This window comes from Triticum dicoccoides, chromosome 2A (assembly GCF_002162155.2).
Source record: "Triticum dicoccoides isolate Atlit2015 ecotype Zavitan chromosome 2A, WEW_v2.0, whole genome shotgun sequence".
Taxonomy (NCBI): Eukaryota; Viridiplantae; Streptophyta; class Magnoliopsida; order Poales; family Poaceae; genus Triticum; species Triticum dicoccoides.
Genome location: NC_041382.1, coordinates 13080769 through 13095435, shown reverse-complemented (window position 1 = coordinate 13095435; position 14667 = coordinate 13080769). Strand labels below are relative to the sequence as shown.

The window sequence follows — 14667 nt, the reverse complement described above, 5'->3', positions numbered from 1 at the left end:
AAATTGACCTATAGTGCCGGTTTGTGTCACAAACCGGTACTATAGGTCAGACCCCTTTAGTACCAGTTTGTGGCACAAACCGGTACTAAAGGTTAGCGCTTTAGTACCGGTTTGTGACACGAACCGGTACTAAAGGTGATCGTGGGGCCCCGGCCTGACGCCAGCCTGCCATCACCCCTTTAGTACCGGTTCGTGGCACGAACCGGTACTAAAGGTTCAACACGAACCGGCATTGATGCATAGCCGTTTGAACCGGCACTAATGGTACCATTAGTGCCGACTCAAATTCAAACCAGCACTAATGTGCTTCACGTTTGACCCTTTTTCTACTAGTGTTTCCAATGAAACTCCCACTGAACGTCTGTTGCATGTCACACCAGATTACACCACCCTTCGAGTCTTTGGTTGTGCCTGTTGGCCCAATCTCCGTCCCTACAATCATCGTAAGCTCATGTTTCGCTCTAAGCAATGTGTCTTTCTTGGATATAGTGCTCAACACAAGGGTGTCAAGTGTCTTGATGTTTCTTCTGGTCGTGTTTATATTTCCCGTGATGTTGTGTTCGATGAAACAGAATTTCCTTTTGCCAAGCTTCATCCTAATGCCGGTGCTCTCCTTCGGAAAGAAATTCTTCTTTTTCCTTCCCATCTCTCCGGCGTTGATCGTGTGGGTACCGATGATAATGATGACCTTTTATTGACTAATGTTCCTCCCACTGCCTCACCTCTGTTTGATGATACAGGAAACACCACTGCAGAAAATTATACGTTTAATGGTGCAATTTCTGGCGAAAATGCTACTCGGGAGGATTTTGTGGCACCTCCCGCTGACCTGGCGAGATCCTCCTCGGGATCGGCACGCCTGAGTGCATCAGGCCCGACCGCATCCGCCTCGGGATCGATGGTGCGTCAGGTGGACCGCGTTAGTCCCGCGTCCCCGGCTCCGCGCCTCTCTCCGTCCGCCACGAGGCGGTCCACCACTGAGCCGAACCCCAGCACTGAGCCGGACCCCTCGTGCGTATCCATCCAACCGACGCTTGGGGTTCCATCGCGCGGTTTGGGACTGACCCGCGTGTCTACGTCCGACGGGCGTCACAGCCCGCGGCCACTATGCCAGGTGGGCCTGATGTGAGATCTGCGCCGGATCGGATTCCCTCACCTGGATTGTCTGCGCCTGGTTCGCCCAGTCCTTCGCCACATCATGCCACGCCCGCCACGGACGATCTGCTGCCATCTCCTGATGCTGCTGTCTTGGGATCCAGCGGCTCCTCTGTCCAGCAGGATTCAGCAACTCCTGGATCTTTTGTGCTTGCGCCATCACCACCCAGAACACGTCTCCAATCAGGCAAACTCCAACCAGTCAATTATAAAACCAAGTATGGTCTTGTTGTTTCTGCTGTTTCACCAGGTGAACCACGCACTGTTCATGATGCTCTTGCGGATCCTAACTGGAAGCAAGCTATGGATGATGAGTTTCATGCTCTTCAGAAAAATCATACATGGCATCTTGTTCCTCCTCATCTAGGTAAAAATGTGATTGATTGCAAATGGGTGTTCCGTATCAAGAGAAAGTCAGATGGTACTATTGATCGCTATAAAGCACGGCTTGTTGCTAAAGGATTTAAGCAGAGGTATGGACTCGATTATGAGGATACATTTAGTCCTGTTGTTAAAGCTGCCACCATTCGTCTTGTTCTCTCTATTGCGGTGTCCAGAGGATGGATTCTTCGTCAGCTAGATGTATAGAATGCGTTTCTCCACGGTGTTCTGGAAGAGGAAGTGTATATGAAGCAACCTCCTGGTTTTGTGCATCCTGGCAAGCCCTCTCATATCTGCAGACTTGATAAATCTCTTTATGGACTGAAGCAGGCCCCACGAGCATGGTACTCTCGCTTGAGCATGAAGTTGCAAACTCTTGGTTTTCTTCCCTCCAAGTCTGACACATCCTTGTTTATTTACAAGAAATCCAACATAGTCATTTTTGTGCTCATTTATGTTGATGATATCATTGTCACTAGTTCATCTCCTGAGGCAGTGACTACTCTTCTGCATGATTTGAACTCTGATTTTGCTCTCAAGGATCTTGGGGACTTGCATTTCTTTCTTGGCATTGAGGTCAAACAAACTCCAGAAGGTGGTCTTCATCTGTCTCAAGAAAAATATGCAACTGATCTTTTGAGCAAGGCAGGGTTGCAAGGCTGTAAACCATCTCCAACACCACTCTCCAGTTCTGAAAAATTGTCTCTCACAGAGGGTACTCTCTTGAATCAAGAGGATGGAACCAAGTACAGAAGCTTGGTAGGTGCTCTTTAGTACTTGACGCTTACCAGACCTGATATCTCCTTTGCAGTAAATAAAGTGTGTCAGTTTCTTCATGCACCCACTACAGCCCATTTGACTGCTGCTAAACGCATCCTCAGATATGTGAAACATACTTTGGGTGTTGGCCTCATGTTCAACAAGTCATCTTCCACTCTTGTTAGTGCCTTTTCTGATTTTGATTGGGCTGGATGCTTGGATGATAGGAGATCAACAGGTGGTTTTGCAGTTTTCTTTGGACCCAACCTAATCTCATGGTGTGCAAAGAAACAGGCAACAGTGTCAAGATCAAGTATTGAGGCGGAATATAAGGCTTTGGCAAATGCAACAGCAGAAATCATATGGGTTAAGTCTATGCTCAAGGAGCTTGGTATTTTTCCCACGTAAACTCCGTGTCTTTGGTGTGACAATTTTGGTGCTACATATCTTTCTGCTAATCCTGTTTTTCATGCAAGAACTAAGCACATTGGGATTGACTATGTGCGGGAAAGAGTTGCTTGCAAAGAGTTGGAGATTCGGTTTGTCTTCTCCAAAGATCAAGTTGCTGATGGTTTTACAAAAGCTTTATCCACAAGACCATTTGAAGAATTCAAGCGTAATCTAAACTTGCAAAGTTTAGAAGTTTAGAGTAAGGGAGGGTGTTAAACATGATTATGTAATGGTCTTGTAGACCCTGGTTGTAGCGATCGCTATTCTGGTCATCTTCAGGCGTGAGGTTCACGTATAGGATAGATTAGTTGTAGAGGGACTCCCCTTTTATCTCTCTTTCTCTCTCATCTATCTGGATTCCCTTTTGTAATCTTTCTGGTCTCCTCAACCGACTCCTGTAATACCTCAAGGGAAACCTCTCGCTATCAATATAAGATCACGCGGCCCTCTCTGTTGAGGGTTGAGACGCTTCATCATCAACTTACAAGAGCATGTAGATTTTCTAGGCTGCCAGCATGGATAAGAGAGAACCCTTGGCAGATGTTGACATGTTGTAGCTCTCATGGTTACATATTGGTGTGAAGGAGGTGCAACAGGTGGATCTGGGACTGCTTAGAAAGTTGCCGGCACTTCATTTTCTCGCACTGGAGAGCCTCTGCTGGTCGAAGCTGATGGGTTCCGTTGTGTATTAGTATTCATCTTGTGGTCCAGTTCGCCGGGCCAAGTCGTGTTCCAACCAGGAGCTTTGCCCAAGGCGGAACGGATTGAGCTCCGGAGCGGCCTGCCTGTCTCAAAAGAGGAAGCAGCTGGCAACAACGGTGGTGACTTGTTTGACACGGGCATCGGGAACCTGCCGTCCCTCCGGAGTGTCTATGTCATATTCTGCACTTGGCTACTGCGAGAGGAGGAGGCCGAGAAAGCAAAGTCTGCACTGGAGACTGCACTCCGTGCCCGTCCTAAGAGGCCCGGGTATAACATCTTTGTAGAAGATACGTAACTAAAGGGTGCCAGGATGCTTTGTCTGGGATCTTTAGATGAGTTCTTTTTCTAACGGGAAAACAAACTGTACGTAACAACCTGCAGGCTGGTTCTTCACTCCCACTCGTTGTCCTCGTCATTACTGTCGTTGACTTGGGAAGAAATAAAGAACGAGGGAGTAAAGGTTGATCAGTATATGAAGACAAGCAATAAATAAGGAAGAGCTGTGTTAACATGGTCCTCCTTACCTCAGAGGAAGGTAAGAGGACATAGAAGATCTGAACCGTTGGTACGATTTAGTACTAGGCCCAGGTAACTAACTGCATTGATGCAGCCGGCCACCTCTTACCTCACGTCAGATAAGGAAACGCCCTCCAAATTTCTCGTTGCTTCAGCCGGTCACCTCTTCCCTTATGGCAGATAAGGAAAACACCCCCAAATCTCTCGTTTCAGGAGAGATAACCACGGAGAAAAATAGTATCACTTCTCCCGAATCACTCATCCCCGAAAAATCCTCTTGTGAATCCCCATTGATCCGAGTCCTTTCTACGGATTTCTTTCTCCATGTCTCCAGTTTCAAATCTTCCGATTTTATGCCCGTCGTTATTCGCAACAGCGCAGCCCATGCCTGTCGCAGTGGCTTACTCACGCCGCTCCCCTTGTGAAGTGCAGCGCGGTGAGGGAGGTGCGTGACATCGACGGGTTCTAGTCGACATTCTTGGTCAGCTGTCAGGGAGCGGCGGTTGAGATGGTATGTGCGTAGATGTTCATTCTATTTCAGCAGTGTTGCCATTCATCTTCAGTTTTGATGACTTTATTTTACGCTTTCGTGTTTAGCCTTCGACAGTAGAGTTGTGTTAACATGGTCCTCCTTACCTCAGAGGGAGGTAAGACGACATAGAAGATCTGAATCGTTGATACGATTTAGTACTGGGCCCAGGTAACTAACTGCACTTGATGCAGCCGGCCACCTCTTACCTCACGTCAGATAAGGAAACGCCCCCCAAATTTCTCGTTGCTTCAGCCGGTCACCTCTTCCCTTATGGCAGATAAGGAAAACACCCCCAAATCTCTCGTTTCAGGAGAGATAACCACGGAGAACAATAGTATCACTTCTCCCGAATCACTCATCCCCGAAAAATCCTCCTGTGAATCCACATTGATCCGAGTCCTTTCTACAGATTTCTTTCTCCATGGCTCCAGTTTCAAATCGCCGATTTTATGCCCGTCGTTATTCGCAACAGCGCAGCCCATGCCTGTCGCAGTGGCTTACTCACGCCGCTCCCCTTTTGAATTGCAGCGCGGTGAGGGAGGTGCGTGACATCGACGGGTTCTAGTCGACGTTCTTGGCCAGCTGTCAGGGAGCGGCGGTTGAGATGGTATGTGCGTAGATGTTCATTCTATTTCAGCAGTGTTGCCATTCATCTTCAGTTTTGATGACTTTATTTTACGCTTTCGTGTTTAGCCTTCGACAGTATGTATGCCTGGAAAATTTGCTGATCTCTGTGACGATCTGAATGAGGACCAAATAAAACTTGTGCATGAGATGGACTTAGGGCCATTGCTTAATGTACCCTCCATGTCAATCCGTCGCATGCTTCTCGAGTCCCTTGCAGATGGTTACAGTGAAAGGGATAGAAGCTTTACAGTAGGTGAGCATGTGGTTCCAATCTGTATATGGGATGTGGAGTGCATCTTAGGTTTGCCAAACCGAGGTGAGAAGATAACAATTAGTAAAAATCGAGCAGACCAAAAGTTGTTTGCGTTGTACAAGGGCGATAAGGCGATCACTTTTACTCACTTAGAAAAACAGATACGGAGTGGTGTAGCTGATGAGCACTTCATTAGAATGTTTGTCTTGTATGCAATTGGGACAGTTTTGGCACCATGCTCAAAGGAATATGTTAGCAGCCACTACTTAGAAGTTGTTACAGACATTTCAAAGATAAAAAAATACAACCGGGCAGAGTTCACACTGGAATATTTGCTAACTAACTTGGCAGAATTCAAGAAAAATAAAAGATCAGGCCTAGTAGGTAACTTGGCACTACTACAGGTAATTTTCATTCTTTTTATATTCCTTGGTTTATTGCTTGAGTTGTGTGATTTGCTAACTCATGTAAGTTCTATATCTTCGATGATCAGGTTTGGTACTTCGAACATTTTCAAGCACATGGAGATGACTTTGCTTATGATCACCATGAGCATCCATTGATTAAAAACTGGGATCAACAGCAATGTGACAAGCAGATGGTTTTAGACGCAAAAAATAAAATGGGTGCTGCAAAGGTTATTAAGAATCTTAGACATATATTTTGTATTATGACTGTGATAACAATGTAATAATGGTCTGCATGGTTTAGGTGGTCATGTGTTTGCATCTCAACTATTCTGATACACGTTTCACTTGCGACCCAATTGTTGATGGTATTATTGAGGAATCACCCAAAGAAACAAATAATGGTTGCTTTGAAAATGAAAAGAAGCATATAGACTTGGATGGGTTAGATTACGACGCTAATTGTGATATAGGGCATCAAACAGTAAGTAACTCCAATTCAATGCTAAATTTAATCTTAGATTTTCTATGTACTTAGTCCTGTGTCTTTAGGACAACCTTGAAGGTGGAGAAGCAAACTTTGAAGCTAGGCTGAGAGTGGTAGAGGAGCGAACTAGATTGGTACCCAAATTGTATTCCAAAATGCAGGTTAGTCTTGTGCATTTTTAGAATTACTTTTTCATGTGTAAGAGTTTACTTACTAGTATTTATTGAATTAAGCCATTGAAAGGATGCTTGGTTACAATCATGGCTTATCACTTGATTATGATATGGATATGAGGAGCGGGAATCCTTCTCTACAAGACCAGTTGAGCTTGATACCTAGTATCGCACACAAACTAGATGTATGCATTCTTTTAATAGTTGGATTGTTTTTATCAGCTATGGCCCACTTTACTGACTATAATTGCACATAGCAGAATGTGATGGCACAACTCACTGGAAAAAGAGGACCAATGGTTAGTGAGGTGTTGCCGCGCAATTCACATGGAACTAAAAAGTTGAGAATGCAGTGCAAAGAAGAAATCAGTAACATTGTATCTCCTTTGAAGAAGAAAGCTGACCCGCACGCTTCAACTGCAGTTGGCATGGCAAAAACGAGGGTGAATCGAATGGCAAGCAATACTGGTAAACCAAACACGTTACAATGCACTGATGGAAGGAAAGCACATGGCACATCTATTGAGGAGGTTAAAAGTGTTGATTTGTTTTCACCTGAAACATCTCCAAAAAATGCTAAAATGTCCAGCCCAACACCTCTTGAGAAGGTAGAAAATATTGCCAACCTTAAATTGTCCAGCCCAACATTTCTTGAAGGGGTTAAAAGTATTGAAATGTTCTCAAGTGAAACACCTCTCAAAGACAAGGTTAAAAGTAGTGAAGAGAATGAAGTTTCCAGTCCAACACTTGTTGATAAGATTAAAAGTAGGACACATAGGAAACGCAGCAAAGTATGTTCATCGCCATATCTTAGTGCGAAAAGCAGGGCAAAATTTGTTCCCAACAACATCCACATAGGTATGTTATTAGATATTGAAACAGTTGCAGTTTTATGGATTTGTTTTATTAATTGATGCATTTTGAAACATTTTTGCAGATGATATCACAAGAGGCCTTGATTTAAGTGACTTGGAAGTTGCTGCCATCAAGTTTGTACAAAAACAGCTTGTGCTAGATGCTGAAAGGGCCGTTGTTTATATTGGACAAATTGAGCTAATCTGCTCCAAAATGGCATCTCTCATTAGGCCTGTCAATGAGAATGGAGTGAAAAAGTGGTTATATGATGATGTAAGTCAGTGCTTTTTGCTATTACATGTTATGCACTTTGATACTAATTCTTGTTCTTATTTCACTGCAAATAATAAACTTATATGCTACTATGTTCAATTCTCTTTGGGAAGAAGAAAGTGTAAAATATGCACTTTCAACTTTTGATTCCAAATTTCTAACTACTGTTGGGAAAGAATGGCTTACACATGGTCAATTCATTCGAAAGCAAAAAAAAGAGCCAATGAGCTTTGCCGCTCATTGATTCGACATGATATGGTATCGCTAAACCACTGATCTAATTTATTTATTTGATGGTGTAGTGGTATACTAAAAGTGCTTTCCATGTTCATTTAGGTCCCTGTGCCCATGAATATTGATGAGGATCACTGGTGGCTGGTTGTGATCAATCTAGCTAAACAAGAATGGCAAATTCTTGATTCATATGATAGGACATTGGAATACTATATTGAAGTGACGAGACCATTTGTATGGGCATTTAGTTTCTGTATTAGTCACCCTCTTGTTGAGAAAACAATAATATGACATGTTTCTTGTGACTAAAACTGTTTTGCAGTGTAATGGTGTTCACTCAATACTGCAGTCATTTTCACCTTCGATGCAATCAAGGTGGAGTAACCTTGATGTCCTGTCTTGGCGTATTGTTGTCGTAAAGGAAATTCCGCGGCAGTATGACATGTATGTATCATGTTTATGGATAACTTTGACGCACTGTATCTGCAAATTGATCAAATAAATTTGTCATGCAGATGCTCTTGTGGAATTTTCACTATAAAGTTTATGAAATACTGGAATGGGTCTGAGCTTACATCTTACTTCAGCCAGGAGCATATGGAAACATTCAGGAAGAAGATGCCAAGTGAAATACTGCTTTCGTCCTCAAATAAGATTAGTCTTGTTGGAAAAGAAATTCGTGACATGCTTGATGTTTAGTTTCCAGTTGTTTTTGTTAATTTTCCTAGTGGCGCATGTGCCTGTTTCTTTTAGTGAATCGTTGCAGACTTATGAAACTGTTGTTTAGGGAAAACAACAGACATTTGCTAATAAATGACCCAGTTTTGTGCAATTCATTCTTCAGTTCAATTACCCAGCTTTTGTACAAAATTAATGCACACTAGTAGCTGGGCCATGCCTTCTCGCGCCTCCCGAATGTTATTGCCCGTGTCGTCAGTCCCTGGTGTGAGATTTGTGCAAGTTTGATGTCAAGTGGCCGTGGATACGGCTAGTCGCACGGCAAAACTGTTGTAGAACACTGATCTTTCTGTTGACTTTACTTGGACTTTGCATCATTTGTTGAGCATTTTATTTCTTTAAAAGCTTTCGTGTAAACTGAATTCACCCAAAAAAGCAACAAATTCAGCTAGTCTTAAGCCATGGGAGGAGATAGAAGAGAAGAGACGATGCCCACACCAGACATGAGCCATGGGTGTCTGATCCCCTGCGCCCCTTTGCTGCTGTTCACGCCCCTCACCAAACAAGATGATTTGGTTAGCTGAACTTAGTTGGCTGCTGTAATAAGAGGACCTGGAATGCTACGCTGTGAGATCAGCCTAGGGTCAGCCAACAATAAGCAATTTTCTCATAAATCATTTATCAAAGAAACTGGGAACTTGGAAATTTGAAGTCAAAATTTGAGTGAGCACTAAAATGCATCACCCAAATATGATCGGAAAATTTGAATGAGCACTAAAGTACAATATGAAGGAGTGTGCTATTACAATAAATATTTGTAATATCAAAGCTTTATGAATTTGCATGGAGTGCACTCTTCAACTGGGCGTTGCATCCTTGCTACGCCATGCTTGCGGGTACTGCTGAATGAAATTCCAGAGTGCATGGTGTTGTTGAATGAATTTCCAGAATGTTGCAGGTGCTCTTCAATGTACTTCCATCCTTGTGCTTAGCCCAAGTTGTATTATGCGGAAGTGGAGCCAATTTTTGAAGGACCACCCCTGCAGAAAAATAATTAGATACTGACTCAACATATACAATCACAATAATTCATCAGTATTTCATTTGTTGTGTGACTTACTTTTCATTATCTGGACACTTCCTTCTGTCATGACCAGTTTTACGACATACTCCACATTTTCTTTGTTGGACATCTTGGAAACCTTTGATTCTTTTTTTCGGTGCGCCTTTGCTTACCACTCGCAAAGGATCTTCCACATTTATCAATGGTGATGCTCCATTTAGAAGACCTTGATTGACTTCACCTTTATTTCCATGAAAATCATCATTTTGCCTTCTTTTCTTTTGCTCATCAGTTAGAGTTCTCTTCCATCTAAGAAAATCTTCAGTTGAACCTGATGCTTCATAAAAAACCGGTTTAGACAAATTAACCAATTCGGCAAAACGTTCTTGCTGACTTGATTCATTTTTCTTTTCATCTGAAAGGATACTTGACTTGGCATTCTGTGTCCATCTAGTCAGCACACAACTACGTGGGATGAGTGCATCATGTCTAATCAGAACTAACATAACATGACAACAAGGTATTCCTTCACGTTCAAATTTTAGGCAGTTGCACTTAATATTTGCAAGTGTCTCCTCATCATCCTATTCGACAAAACGGACACTTGTGTACTCTCTGGCACTAACAATGTACTTTATGCAATTTTCATTTTCCAATATCTCAACAATCTCATAATTTGACGACCTTTCAATCTCCTTCTGAACCAACTGAAAATTTGCTGGAGTGAAGCACTTCGCTGCATCCAATTCCAAAGGTTTATGTTCTGTAATGAGAACTGGCAAAGATTGTGAAGCTACGCAATCCAATTCATACTCATTTCTTCTGATACGTTTAACACAGCGAAAGAAATGTTCTTCCATATCTGCTAATGTCATTTTTCTGTTCAAGTGAGTATGCAATTGGGAATTTAGGCTTTCACTACGCTGATTACTCTGTGCACCCAAAAAGTATTTGTTCTTGACATAACTAGCTGCCCACAGTTTTCGGATTTTGTACATCCTTGACAGCCACTTGTAACTTTTCTTACCCTCACCAATCTTGTGTGCCTCAACAAAATCTTTCCATTTGCGAACGAACTGACTTGGCGTGGTTGCTTTATATATTAGCTCCCTAAAATCAGGTATCATACAATGATGAATAAAGCGAGTCATATTCCTCTCCACGTGCCAAGTACACAATCGATGTATGCTGTTAGGAAGCACCTGATGTATAGCTCTTCGCATTGCATGATCACCATCAGTTATTACGGACTTGGGTTCTTTCTGATACATTGCAACCAGTAGAGTACGCAGTAACCATTTAAACGATCCAGTTGTTTCATGAGAAACAACAGCACAAGCAAAAACGGTGGTGCTACGATGGTGATTCAACCCCACAAAAGGAACAAAGGGCATGTTGTACTTATTTGTCCGATACGTGCTGTCAAAAATGAGAAGATCCCCAAATGCTTGGTAATCTTGGCGAGACTGACCATCACACCAAAACAAATTAACCAAGCGGCCTTCAGAATTGGTTTGGTAGTCAAAGAAGAAGTCACAATCTTCTAGTTGTCTTTGTCTCATATTCTGCAGAACTGCATTTGCATCACCATCAATAATCTTAGCACATTTATTTAAGTAGGAAAAGTTGTAAAGATCCCTCGGGACATATCCAACTTCAGCATGATCTCCATTGCTCTCCTGCACCATAACATCCATAATCTGATGTTTTCTCAAGCCAGCCTTCTGGAGACCTATAATTTCATTTTTCTGCCACTCTGTCATTTTTCTGTGTGAACGGAGAAATGCTGTTTCGTTGGGTCTAGCCAGCTCATGGTTGTGTGAATCAATGTACTTGTCAACATACCATAGATCCATCTCCCGGCTGAATTTAATCACTAACTTCACAGGACATTCAAATCTTGTAAGTGGCCGATGTTTCCGTTTTCTATTTGGCAAATTGAAATACTTCTCATCTCTCACCCCAGCTTTTGAGCAAAGAAACTGTCGACTTATTATACAACCTGTGATTTTTGAGCGCCAAACTTTGCTCTTCCTAACACTGAATCCTTTTGTCTTGGCAAACTTATTGAAAAAATCATAGCATTCTTCATCAGAACTGAAGGTCCTCTGTATTATATCTTCATATTCAGCTAATTCTTCCAGTGTCTGGGTTACTTCATTATCATCTTGGGGAGACATACCAAATTATTCCCTAAATGAAGACAGCCAACTATTTAACATCTGGATTACTCACCCGTGCTAAAATAAGAATGGGAAGATCGACTGGTTTGGCTTGGCATATGCCAATATAACATAGTAGACAAAGAAATATACAGTCTGGGAGTAATGACTGTTACCTTGGGTACTTGGACTCGAGGATGCCAGCAGAACTGGAGCGGTGGCAGCCGGCGGGAATGGAGCGGCAGTGGCGGCCCTAGGCGGCGTTGACTGGAGCGACAACGGTGCCTTCACCGGGTACTCGAGCGGCGGCCGGCGGGAATGGAGCGGATGTGGACCCGTGGACTGGAGCGACAGCGGTGCCTTCACGGGGTGACGCCCGGCGGGAATGGAGCGGCGGTGGCGGCCCTTGGACTCGTGGACTGGAGCGGCGGTGGCGGCCCTTGGACTCGTGGACTGGAGCGGCGCGATTCTTTCAACGGGATCTCGAGCGACAGCCGGCAGGAATGGAGCGGCGGAGGATGAAAAGCTAACAAGATTGGATCGTACGTAGATCTAGTTTTTTTAGGGTATCATAGACCTAGCTAAAGCGTTCTTTTCCAGGGATTTTCTATAGTACTATTTTCGTCTCTATATATTCCACGCAAAAATAAAACTATAAATCGGACGGTTCAACCGGTTTTTATATGTTCGCTGCTGATGGGAAGAATAAATAGTAGGATTAAAAACTACTCCTTCCGTCCCAAAATATAAGACGTTTTTTTGACACTAGAGTAGTGCCCAAAAACGTCCTATATTATGGAACGGAGGGAGTAGTATCTAGGAAATTTTGAGATTTATGAAGTCATTCTGATCCTCGCGATGTTGTGTCCTCGGTCACGACATGCTCAGCGATATAGGTACTCAAGCCATACCCCTACCCATAAACCCTTGATAGTTTCCATCACTCCATCAGCTACCCGCCGACGAAGCCACGAGTCCCCTCCTCCTTCGTCATCCACTCCGACAAAAAGAGAGGTGCAGGCCCAGATATGTGTTCTGGCGTTAAATTTATGTCTCTTGAGTTAGAGTAAGTTTTGTTCCCCTTCGTCGCTCTCCCGGAGTGTTGGGTCTTGTTGTGCTTGCATGTTATGCAAGAGGTACTCAAGGCCTCAGAGAGCCTCATTTGACCAAATTTGTCGTCCTTGGTAAGCTTCTAAGGTTAAGTCTACCTTTTAAAAATTTGGCTGAATCTAGGCTGGTCGTCCAACCCTCTTCGTTGATTTTACCAACATCTTTCTAGTTCATATCCCTTTCAATTTTTTTATCTATTTTTAGAAATCATCATGAATTATGAAAAGATGTGGAGGTCCATCTAAGTTGAAAATTAGAGACGGTGTTAGTATTTCAAAAAATATGAATATTTTAATATTTGTAAAACAACACATCGTTGCGTTTTACGCAGTAATCAGTTTGACTATTGTCGCGCATGTTACCTCCACATGATCCAAAAAGCTAGATTAAAATTGGATTTTTTAGATGAGATAGAAACTTGAGAATTAATCTATTTGCCTCTGCTCGCGGTTGCCAGATGATTAGAGTTTCACCACCTGTCATCGACGTCGCCGTCGGTCCGCCTCATCTCCAACAGGCATTTGTGTCCTACTTAGTAAGCCGAGGCGACAACGGCTCCCCATAGATGAAATAAGGTCCTCCCGGCCTAGCCCCCATCCTGATGGTGCGTCCAGCATCGACGACGGCATGTTAAGGTGTGACTCCATTGTATTTTGTGGGATTAGGTTTAGTGTTGGTCCTCGGTTGTTCTTGGTGGATTCTGTCGTTGTTCATCTCCATTTACTTGTCTACGGTTTGGATCATTCTGATCTAGGCTTATCTTCATCTGCAGGGGTTACTGTTCTGGTCACCTGGTCCTGTGCGGGCTTAGCACGACGACTTTTTGACTGTTTACTACGTGTTTTTGTCATGCTCCGGTGAGGGAGGTGTGATGACGATGGCATGCCTTGAGCTCGCTCCAACGCTTCGACTCGTTGCTAGGTATCTACAAACCTGCAAAAAAAAAGAAATTGGTTGAATCACATTGAATAGAAATAGTGGAAAACTTGTGAAAATAGCATTAACATAATACCAAGTTTCGAACTCACAACTTAAAGAAATAGCTAACTAGGACAACGCCATATTTTCTTCATTTTTTAAATTTATTGGTCATATATGTGCAATTTTAACACACATTAATAAATTATGGAAATAATACAAACATTCATATTAGATGTACTGTCACGCTATTGTGTGACCTCATGGTATCTTGGTGCACTTGACCATATATGTGCATTTTTCTTACAGCTTTTAATAAATTATGGAAATAATACAAACGTTCATATTATATGTACTGTCACGCTATTGTGTGACCTCATGATATCTCAATATAAATCGTGGATTTAATGTCATTGATCATGTTAATTTGGAATGCAATAGTTTCCTTATACCCGAGCGCTCTTTATATGGTAGGAATATATCATTAATGTTTACTTTCCATTTCTGGTGTTTCCTACTTTTCCAAAACTTTCCAAATAAGAGTGCTGGGCGACCTATTACCTCTTGATGGTGACTTATTACCTCTCATGGATAACCTATTACCTCATAAAATCTCGACCCTTGGATCAGAAATAATGGACGGTCCATAATAGTTGGGACCATCTTAAAATTTGCCATGTATATATACGTGCCACATGCTAATATATTTTTTTCTCTCTGTTATTCACGGAGCCATGCTTATACTTCGTGATGTGTTCTTTTGTAGGCTACGTCATTGCTTACTGGAGACTTTCGCGCGTCTGGAATATGGCCGACGGCAACGTCGATCGACGGCACTCGCTATTCCTTGAGCTTCTTTCTTGGCATAAAGAAAAAAAACAAAAAAAATAAGGAAAATTACAAAAAAAAACACTCACTATTTTTCGAGCTTA

At 42.7% G+C, this 14667-nt stretch overlaps 1 protein-coding gene and 1 pseudogene across 1 annotated transcript; both read left to right on the top strand.

Annotated features, from left to right (window-relative positions):
* The first annotated feature begins 7673 nt into the window (after positions 1-7673).
* Positions 7674-8524, top strand: LOC119352761 (putative ubiquitin-like-specific protease 1B). Its single transcript, XM_037619342.1, has 4 exons — positions 7674-7828; positions 7907-8038; positions 8127-8248; positions 8320-8524. Exons 1-4 carry the CDS (start codon positions 7748-7750, stop codon positions 8501-8503), a joined length of 519 nt encoding a protein of 172 aa, XP_037475239.1. The 5' UTR covers positions 7674-7747; the 3' UTR covers positions 8504-8524.
* Positions 8525-12092: 3568 nt separating this feature from the next.
* The window catches only part of LOC119357413, a 5511-nt pseudogene continuing 2936 nt past the window's right edge, over positions 12093-14667 (top strand).